At 36.1% G+C, this 11531-nt stretch overlaps 1 protein-coding gene across 1 annotated transcript in view; it reads right to left on the reverse strand.

The window, feature by feature from the left end:
• LOC104493823 (chromosome unknown open reading frame, human C3orf67) overlaps positions 1-11531 on the reverse strand; it is a 71453-nt gene that overhangs the window by 43496 nt on the left and 16426 nt on the right. The window contains exons 6-9 of the mRNA XM_010136569.1: positions 10918-11071; positions 8132-8296; positions 1818-1954; positions 413-593 (exon numbers count right to left, since the gene is read on the reverse strand). Coding sequence (XP_010134871.1) covers positions 413-593; positions 1818-1954; positions 8132-8296; positions 10918-11071 — 637 coding nt within the window. The remainder of the gene's footprint in view (positions 1-412; positions 594-1817; positions 1955-8131; positions 8297-10917; positions 11072-11531) is intronic.

Raw genomic sequence — 11531 nt, forward strand, 5'->3', positions numbered from 1 at the left:
CAGGAATATGACAGTCACAATAAAGTAAGAATTTGACACTAGGTATGGAAGAAGGGCAAACCATAGAAGTTATTAAAACAAGCTTGCAAAAGTCTGCAAAATAATCAAGAACCACTGCAGCAGCCCAGTTATACACACAGCATGAGGAAAAGTGGAATGTGTGTTAAACCTGCGGCTGCTGCCAGCAGGTGGTGATCCCTGGCTCAAACACTTAGAATACAAATACCTGCAAAGAGAAGAACATTTATTCAAGCTCAAACAGGAGAATAAGCCATGATTTAATGTAATTGTCTACAGTAATTAACAAGGTACATAAAGGATTAGGAAAATAGAGAATTAAGTCTTACATTTTGAAGTCAGAATAATGCAAAAATTTTGGCAATGTGTGAACTGTATAAATTTACGCTCTTACCATTTTGACATACATCTGTAGTTGTTCGGTGAGTATTTCTTTTGCCTCCTTGATCTAAGGAATCATTGCATGGTGAGAATGAAAGCTCCAGTCTCTCAATGTCTGGTACAGATTCAGTTTCCTTTCCTGAAGTTTGAAGTCGGCATTGTCTATTGCTTTTGCTACTCCATGTCTTTGTTACCTTGAAAGATATTATTTTCTTAATGAAAGACAAAAACGTAACAGCTTTCAAAACACTCAAAAGGAAAACATACATTTTGAGTTAAGCTTATTTTTCAAATAAATATTTCCAAATCTGTTTTGTTTTAAATATTATCTTTTCAGGAAACTTTATGGTAGGTGCAGTTCTGTGTGGTATCTTCAGTCTTTACAGTCTAGTAACAGGTAAGGGTTTCTTCACTGAGTGAAAGGAAAACAAGGCAAAGGAAAGGAAAGGAAAAGAAATAAATTCAAATTCACTATCCAGATAAAAAGACAGTGGAACTTGTGGCTATTCTAGACCTCAGAAGGAGTGTTTTCTTCTCCAGAGAAAGGAATCTCATTTTACATCTTAACTTTCAACTGAATTTCTACAGAAGAGTCTACTTCCTTTGGCTGGATCCTTTATTCATGATGTTAAACTGGAAACTGTAGTCCCGACTAGATTCCTAAGACCTGCTTAACTGTTTGCTGGCAGAGTGAGAGCAGCTGTTTTCCCTGGTGTTGTAGGTGACAGCATCACACTGTGCTACACGTAGCTACTGTGTGGCTATCATCCACTTAGAGCACACCGAAATGCAGAGTTTCTGCTCCACATCACAGCTCTCATCACGAGCAAAAAGATTTACAGACACACACAAATTTCAGCAGTCTAGAATAAAAAACTCAAAAATAAGAATGGTAAGAAACCACAGAGTAATTTCAGTAGGAAGAGACCTCCGTAGGCCTAATACTGAAATTAGATCAGCTTGTTCCAGTCAAGTTTTGCTATCTTGGAAAGTTTTGAAATTCCACGGTCTCCCTGTGACCCTGTTCCAGTACTGAACCACTCCATCATTACACCCAGTCAGAGCTCCCCTGTAATGTGGTCCTGCTGCCTCTCGTCCTTCCACTGCACCTCTTAACAGAACCTGGGCTTGCCTTCTCTATAGCCCTGCATTAGCTGAAAATAGCAACTAGTTTCTCCCTTAGCCTTCTCTTCTGCCGGCTGAACAAGCCCATTGCACTGCTGTAGCCACCCAAGCATTTCACGCGCCCTCCCCTGGATGGCACGGTGTCTCTCGCTCTGGGGGGCCCCACCAACCACAGCACTCCAGACACAGCATCACACCAGTCCTAAAAAAACCCTCCAGTGTGACTCCTCTGCATGTCACTCTCCTCCTTTGTAGAGGCGCCAGCAGCTTTGTTGTAATTTAAGCCTTCTTACCTCTCCAGATACCCTTGTACTGACTCTTCTGTTTGACGATGGAGGTGGCCCAAGGATCTTTGATCCAAATGCAATATGTGATACATCCCGAGTTTTACTGCTGTGCATATTGCCTCGTCCTCTATTAACCAAGCTACCTAGGTTAAGAAAAATAATAGTACTAAAAAAATTACAGTACTTAAAGTATTTTTGAAAATCAACTGAAATTAGAACTACGAAACATACATAAAAATTATGTTCCGTTATAGCACAGTCCCTAGAAATATGTAGGAATAGCAAATGCACACTTTATAGAAGTGTGTCAAACAAGCAAGAAACTTCTGGTCTATTTCATAGACATATTTCTCATCATCTTTCTTTAAAGGTTTATTTAAAAAGAGGCTATTTCTAAAAAAAAAAAAGTGTTTTGCATGATTTCTTTAGAACTTCAGTAAAACCTAACTTCAGCCAGGAAGAAAAAACAACTCTAATTAATAAATAACAGAATATATAAATAACAACACAAGAAAACTGAGGCAAGACTGTCAAGCTATCACTCACAGCTCAGAGAAGAACCATTTACATGTAGCTTCCTTTTGAAATTACTGAATCTACTGTATTCACAGGGCTGGGCCCTAATATTGCAAACACACTCTATTCCTGTTAAAATGTGCTACCCCTTTCATTATTTATTTTCTTGCTCTTTAAAATGTAGATACATTTTAAAAATTCTTTTCAAGCACAGAAAACGTCAACCAGTCTGCAAGACAAACAAACTACACATGGAATGAAGGTGAATGTTCCAAAAAATAACTTTAAAAGGGAAGGACAGTAAAATGGTTATGTATTAGTTTCGCCACCAGGGTTGCAGAACTGCATGCAATGTCTATTTCCATCTTGAATTCTCCTTTCTAGACCTGATAAAGAAGCGTATCTTCACGTTAATTTATAGTTAAAATTTATAATGTCTGTTTCCTTGCTACAACTTCAGTGTTAAATTGTTACCTCTCTTTAGAGATCTGACACCTTCATAAAGCAATAAAGTCAAAACAAAACATTTTGTTGATTCTCTTAAGCATTTTTTGTAGAATTATTTAACCTTATTTCAGGATCAGCTTTATTTCCAGTGTCCTCAATGATATGAAAAAGTTATAATGTATTACCCTCCAAATATTACTTATACTGTACTAATAAGCATAAAAGAAACCACTTTCTTCCATTACTGCCTTCGCTTTTTCCTGATGTGACATTTGGTTGCTGCTAACAGCTGCCTTTTCACAAGATTAGATGACCTGTCTTGGTTTAACATCAATTTCTTTAATCTGCTGACTACCTTGGGATGTTGTTAGCTCCAATTATAAAAGCTGATTTGCATGAAAATCTCTCTTTATGAACACATTAATTGATGGCAATTAATTACCTACATCTACACATAACAGTGTGCTGATGGCATAATGAAATAATATATGTAATTAAAAGTGGATGATACTAAAACTAATTTGGGCTTTTGGTATCAAGTTTAGCAGAGAAAAGAACATTTTCCAATTGAAATGTACTTAAACATACCAAACCTCCCACTTTCTATAAGACCAGCTTCTGAAATTTGAAAAACATTCTAGGTTCATAAAATGGGATTAAAAATAAAGATTAAACCTTAAACCAAGGGCATTTCATTTTCATGCAGGTCAGGAATGTTATAATTATTTTACTATATATATCTAAGGGCTATGTATCTTAGGCTGGACAGTAAAACCCAAGTCTTGTTTTAAACAAACATTTTTCTGTTTAGATACATCATTCACATCATATTGTGCTCATTTCAAGTTTTACAGTCCCTCGTATTTTGACAATCCAGGCAAGAAGTACTGATTTTTGAACGCAGTCACAGAGAAACTGAATTCCAGAGTTTCCTCTGCTTTTTCCAAAGCAAACTTATTAATCAAACTTCACAACAGAACTTTGTCTTGACTACTTGTAGTACAATAATACTCTAAAAAATATTATTTGCCCTTTAGTATTACAAAAACTGTACTTGCATGTCAAAAAAGCTGAATGTAATTTAAATTAAGTAAATGTGTGACTGGTCTTACTGTAAGCAACAATTTTAAACACTTCCTATGCACTTAGCTGCTGTAGGACAAAGACTGCCTTTACTAATGAAGCACATCAAGCAAGAGCAAAAGTTAACAGCTTGAAAATGCATCTTCAGCACAGCAGCTTAGTGCGAATGACAAAGGCTTTGAGTTGTCTTTTTCATATTCTGGTGAAAGAAAAGAAGCTTATAAGTATTTTCTTGAGCAATTCATCTTATCAAGGTTCCTCTCAAGGAAATACTTCTTTCAAAGTTTACTTTTATTTAGAGTTCCATGAGACGCTACGCCTTAAATACTACTGTTGGTTGCAATAGTCTCATGGTATATAGCATTAAATTTCAGTTATTCTCTGAAATTTATCTTATTCCTTTGGTCAATATTTTGCACGTGCATTACCCGCTCATTTTAACAGAAATAATGAAAAGTAATTATTCACTGAATTCAAACACTAAAGATGAGAATCCTCAAAACTGAGAAAGTTCTAAAACCAGTGGAATAAAGATGTACCTTCCTTACCTACAGCACCACTTCTAACACTGCCTACACTGTTGAAGACACACTGGAAATGGATTCTTTATCTAATCTGCTTGACCTACTTCTAAGCTACTTCAGACCTACTTCCTTCTCAGAAGCTGTTCTACTGCCCCGCTTTAGTATGATGAATCCATGCCTCACAAAAGGTGGAACAGAACAAGGAGAAAATTAAAAACTTTAGTAAAACATTGCAACTATTTCATGGGCCAAATTAAAGGCTTAGTCTTGTGTCTCGTACAGAAGTCAATAACAACATGACAAAAGAGGAAAGAGGGTCCCTACAGAGAGATTTCACAAGTGTTCTTCTAAGCACTAGCAGTAAGAAGTTTATATACTTCAAGTTTAAGCTGAAAATAACAATTCAATATTTTAAAATGGGTGAAATTATCAGTTCTCTGTGAGGGACATGAATCAGAGCATACAAATTATTCTCCTTTTAAAATCCATTGTAGCCCCCTTTAAGAGGTGCTTGCACACATTCCAGGATATTTACTGTTGCAAATGGATTTACAGAATTATTTTTTTTTAAAAGCATTCTTAAAAAAGAGGGTTATGTGCAAGTGGATTTACAAAACCAGTAATATCCTGGGAGTGAGGAAACTGTATTTTTGATATGTTTAGAATTCTAATCAATGAAATGTACTACTAGTGAAAAATGTTTTTTTTCTACATTGATTTATCTCCTCATTGGAAATGTAGCTGATGTCTTCAAAACTCAACACTGATAAAAAAATCCTTATTTTGTTCAACCACTAAAATCTGTCAATAACTGGAAATTTTATTTCGTTCTTTACATAGTTATCTTAAGACCACTTCTGTTAATGAATGATTTTACAACTACAGGGTTCCATCAATGAACACAATCTATGTCTCTTATTGTACTGCAGTTAGTTAATGATGACCTATCTCATTATAAAATTGCTTTAAAGAGATATTCATTATTTTCAATCAAAACATCAAGGACTGTAAAGACATTTGCCTTAGTGAAATTTTGCTATTGACTACTGCTGCTAGGAAGCAATCCACAGTTTTAAAGCAAAACAGCAGCTTTGGCAAACAGCAGTCAATCATCTGACCCAAGACTATTTGAGCAATTTCACATGCAAATCTTGGCATTTGCTTCTACAGCTCAGCTTCTACTGATTCTTGGCTTACAAATCTTGTGCAGACAGACGTGCCAATTTAAATACAAAAGCAAAGGAAGTTCTATTCTACAACAAGCCAATATTCTAATGTTCAGTTTCAAATAACAGCCAAACTCAAATGTTCCTTAGAAATGGCACAAGTTAATTTCAGCAGAGGTTTATGAAATAATTTGCTTTCACCACAGTTCTTAGAGTAAGGTTGGAAAAATCGAGAAGTGCAAGATTAAAATTTCCCTTCACACTTTTGCTGATACTAAATATGACTACATGGACATTACTCTTACCCATATAAATGGCCAACTGATTTTGAAAACATACAAATTTCTCCACTTCACCAGCTTACTGTAGAAGGGGATTTAATATTTTAGTCATATTTGTGTAACATATTATTTTCTTTAATCAATTTTTAATTTTCAGCTGCATCACCACATCAAATGATGTCTTGGTGTGCCATGAGATAGGAAAAGCAGCTTTTATTGAACTTATTTATCACTAGTTACTTTATAAACTTCCTTAAGCCAATTTTTAATGTCTTCAGTGTATTTTCACAAGAGAGTTTTTCATTCATGCTGCTTTTCTCTGAATCACTTCTCTGTCTGTAAACCTTTTCTGAGATGGTTTAGCTGATAATGTATAAAGTATTTCAGATAATAATGCAAAACTGATTTAAAGGTTTGACACCTTTTCCATTTCATTTGAATTTGAACTTTCTGCTACCCAGTACCTTAGTTTTTTTTAAAATGTAAGTACATATTAATCTGAGAATTCTACTGAGCAGTATCTCTGGTCATTTCTTTGAGTCATTTAATTTTGACACTTTAAAGCTTAACTGTCGTTAATGTTTCTCTCCAATGTACAAATCTTTGCATTTATCAAAGGTAGATTTTACACAGTACCAGTCCAGCTATCTGGGAAGTATCATCTCCTCAGATGCCACGATCAACAAAGAGATAGACAACAGAATCGCAAAAGCAAACAGAGCTTTTGGAAAACTCCATGAGAAAGTCTGGTGCAACAAACACCTGAAGAAAAGTACAAAGATCAGTGTCTACAGAGCCATTGTACTGTCTGCTCTTCTGTATGGGTCTGAATCATGGGTCATCTACCGCCACCACCTGCGACTCCTCGAACGCTTCCATCAGCGCTGCCTCCGTTCAATCCTAAATATCCACTGGACTGACTACGTGACTAACGTTGCTGTCCTCGAACAGGCAGAGGTCACCAGCATTGAGGCCATGTTGCTGAAAACGCAGCAGCGCTGGGCAGGGCACGTCTCCAGGATGGCGGATCACCGCCTCCCTAAGATTGTGTTCTACGGTGAACTCGCCACTGGCTGCCGCAAGAGAAGAGCCCCAAAGAGGAGATATAAGGACTCCCTGAAACAATACCTCAGCCTTGGCCATATTGACCACCACCAGTGGTCCACCCTGGCTTCCAATTGGGAGATTTGGAGACACGCCATACATAACGCTGCTGTCTCCTTTGAGAGCACGCGTAGAATCAGTCTTGAGGAGAATCAGTCTTGCAGAAAGAACCATGCCTTGACTGTACCACCCAAGGAGACCTTCCGCTGTGCTTTTTGCAACCGGTCTTGCCTATCCTGCATTGGCCTTTTCAGCCATCAGCACGCTTGCAGTAAGTGTGGGTAAAGCCCTTCCCAAATCTTCATCTGTGAAGCCAAGCCATGATGACATTACATATTTGCCCAGTACAGCAGTCCCTAGCTCATATTTTGCCAACACAGTGGCCACAAGAAATAAAAACAGAAAACAAACTTAGCAAAATGTTTACTGCATTTTATCTGCTCTGAGGTGTTTTTCATGAAAAAGTACGTAGAAGACTGACTATTTTAGAAATTCAAAACTCTGAAGTCCCACTCTTTACTAACCTAGTATCTGTATAATCTGGAAATTTTGCTCCCACATTATTCACTTCTCCTTTGAGATTATTCATAAGTATAATTAAAAAATACAGAATCTAGAACTAAGAACTTTTGAGGTCTCCTGCTGTTAGCCTTCAGCTATGACAAAAACTTAAAATGTGGTCCTCTCAAATTCATTTAATGCAAGTCAATAGCTTGTATCTCAGCACACAACTGCCTAGCTTCTTTAATAAATCTCTTCTATGCAATGCTGTCAAAGTCAAAATTTTATGTTTTATTATCTTATATCTTACAGAAATAATCAAATAACTTCAAGACACCAATAAGACATTTTTTCAGAGTAAAAACTAGAGAGGCTATGTGTGGTCATGTTGTTAGAAGAGTTTCATTAATGTAAACATACTTTAAGTGTAACAACTGCACAGCCACACTCAGAAGACATATTTCAGATATTGTTATAAATATTGTGTAGATTCTCTTGCTTCATTTAGAAGTGTTCAGGCTGCACGCAGATCTCTGAAGCTATAGAACAGACGTGTTATGTGCTCAGAATATTACAGCTATGCAAGAGTTATGGTTTAAGACACTTAACATGCACTTTCACAAAACAAAAAAAAAAATCCGTTGTTTATACACATCCCGTATAGATCATATTCACCATATTTTACTACAACAGGATACCTGTTTCTTGCTCTGTTACTGGGTATCTCCTGCATTGAATTTCTGGCTTGTGAACTTTAGTCAGGGTCAGCAATTGGGTTACTTGTGGCACGTCTGTATTTAGCCGGCAGGTTCGAGGAATAACATCTGTGATCTGATACGGCACAAGTGGAACACTACACATATCTAGAATCAAAAAGCATATGCTTTACTTCACTCAAATGACACAATGGAATTAAATTCAACTTATATTGTTTGTTAGATTTCATATACTTTAGTTCATATGGTTATAACAATTTCAAAGATTATGGTCATTTGAAATATTTGCTGTAATTGTGCACTTTTAAGATAATACCCATGTAAATTTTAAAATGATTTTTTAGGCCAAAAAATTGAATACATTTAAACTAAGAAATATGTACCAATGGCTGGAAGAGTCATAGTAATTCAATTTCTTTGATGTGGCAAGTGAACAAGCAAAACAATCACAAAATTCATTTTGTTATTTTGTTATAACTCAGCTTTAATTCTAATACTGATATGCTGATTTTCAGACAAAATGAACATCTGAAAATGGAATTGATATCAGTGGGTCTGAAGTGGCAAATAGAGAAGATCCACAAATGCAAATAAAGAATTTGACAAGTTTGGACACCATTACACTTTCATGACAAGCTAAATAGCTGTCAACCCATCTATCCTTGTGACTAGGCACTAGGAGAATGTGATCTGACTGTCTCTGCTGTCCTTTTGATAACCAATATAGACTAGAGTTTATAGAAGGTGTTCTCTGAAGAAAGGTATCCAGAATCAGAACCATTCTTGATATTGATGCAAATACATTCCAAGTTTTGTCAGACTTCAACATAGTAAGCTAATGAACATTAACCTCTTTCCCAAGCATAGGAAGAGAAAACATACCTGCAAATCCAAACATGAATAACTGATGAAGTATTGAGATCCTAACAGAAAAATTCAAATGTCCCATTTTATATTTCAGTAGTGGACATTTTTTTCCCCACCATTTTTTTCACCAAGCCAGTACATTACTGCTGTAAGAAAATACTTAGTGATAAAAGTCCCTGACGTAACCTATGGAAACCAGAAATCAGGTATAAATCAAGCTTATATCAATAATCAAGGGGCAGAGAAGATGAATTCTTTCCACTTCTGTCTGAATGACCTCATTCAGAAATAATTTCTTAGTATATTAGTGATTTCTCCTTTCCACTTGCTATCATTAAGAATGAAAAACACTGTATATGAGCTATTAAGAATAACAACATACACTTTGCACCTTAAAATCTCTACTTCCACCACCAAGGAGGTTTAAGCAAAGAACTCAACTCTCATTATAAGTTGCAATGTCATTGCACTCAGTGGAGCTCAACTAACTGGTCCAAATCATCTGAGAGGAAAAAAGCTTTATCGAATCATGCTTGTTAGTGGTAAGTTAATAACAAAAAACTACTATTGTTTTTCTGTAATTGGGTGTGAAGTACATGGTTTTTTTTAATACAGCCAAACCTTGAGCTGTAAAGTAATTTTAAGACCTGCCTCGATAAGGAAATTCATGAGCATACAGAAAATACAAATGCCCACCAGCTGTGTAATAATTGTAGAATTGATAATCCAGTAATTAAGTACAATATTTTACTATGCATACAGTTTATTAAAGCTGTCTACTCATTATGTTAACTACATTTTGGAACTCTGGAACTCATTTAGAACACTGACGCACATTAAAAAGAACTGTTTAGAATGGAAGAGAGAGAAAACTGCACTGACAGAATTAAATTAAAGCCTCTAACTGCTGAAAAGCCTCTTTCTGCTGAAAATTTACCAGATTCTCTCTGTAGCAATTTTTAATTTTTTTTTTTCCAACCTTATCTATAAAAAAAGGGAGTAATCACAATGATCACATCCCCTCCCTTATCGGTTTAGGTTTTCCAAATAGGAGGTACATTTTCTTACACTTAAAATACTGCTAACTATCACTCTTTCAGAAATCCAAGTTCTTTTTTTCAGATGCATTCTTTGAAAGCCACAAAACGAAAGTCTGAATGAAATTGAAGCTGAACTATACCTAGGGTTCCTCTAAAATAGGAGAGCACCAGCTGTGCTTTTTCAGTTTCTCCTCTTTGACTGCAAGTATCAGTGAGGAGTGAAGTTCTCTCCCTTAGAAAATAATGATTCAGGATTATGATGCTCGTTTGGAGACTGGTAAACCTTTGACCAATATCCTGCTCTATTACAAACATAACCTCTCATTTTTCAGCTCACCACCAATATTACTTTCCCAGTGAACAATGATACATTAGGATAAATGGGCTAAAGATCAGAGAGAGGCATTTATGATAGTTTCATAGCTCTGTTTCATATAACACCATTTTGTTACAGTATTATCTTGGACTATTAAAGAAGAAATCATCTGCTAATGTCCAAAATTAAGAAAACAAACTGCAAGAGGTGTTAAATTTCAGTATTTCTCTTTCCTTTCAGTCAGTTTCATCTTGGCTAAAACCTGATTCCCGTCAGTGGAAGACACTCATTAAAACAAGCTCTCTACTTGATAAATCTTGCCAGAATGTCTTCAATAAATTACTTTTAAGGAAGTCAAAGTTTAAAATAAAGGAGAACACATATTTGCTGCCTAAAGTCCAATACTAGCAGAATGAATATGCTGTACTACCACTTTAATTTTCATTAAATGTAATCTTTCAAACTGCCAATCTGATGTCTAAGAAACTTGATTTTATAATATGAACAGTTACAATCAAGACTACATAGTAATTAAAACACATCACCTTCCTCAGCTGTATCTTGAGGCTTGGATTTTAAAGTGAAGATCTTTCTCAGTTTGCAGTTGGCTGAAATAGTAATTCCATCCAAGGACTGGAAGACAGCTCCTCTGAATATTTCACTGGTGAACGCTACCAAGTCAATACACACATTGCACCACTAGAAGAGGGAAAAACACTCTTCAATAAAACCCAAACGCTAATGATTGCAGAAGAGTATTAGTAGGAGAGGGGAAGAGAGAGAAGATGATGGCTGTTTCGTTTTCATCAGTTTGACAAATACATTGTTTCATATGCGCCAGAATCTAGAAAAACCTGAAGCGCATTACAGTAGCTTTCAACCACAGTCTACTTGCAGCTCCAGTGAATGTAATTAAAGACCACTACAGGAGAGGGTGCACATGAACAGGAGGACTATAGTGAAGAAGCATCAGGGACCCAGAGAACTTTACAGAGGCTGAACAGACAGAAGTGAGAGATAAACACATCACAAAAGGCATTTATCTAGGAAAATGGGAATGAACTCCTAATGTCAGAAAAAGGGTAAAGAGTAGTAGCATTAAGTGGTTCTAACACCAGTTAGTAGAGAAGACATACACATGTATTGTGAATCAGCAGGA

Source organism: Buceros rhinoceros, unplaced genomic scaffold (assembly GCF_000710305.1).
Source record: "Buceros rhinoceros silvestris isolate BGI_N320 unplaced genomic scaffold, ASM71030v1 scaffold990, whole genome shotgun sequence".
NCBI lineage: Eukaryota > Metazoa > Chordata > Aves > Bucerotiformes > Bucerotidae > Buceros > Buceros rhinoceros.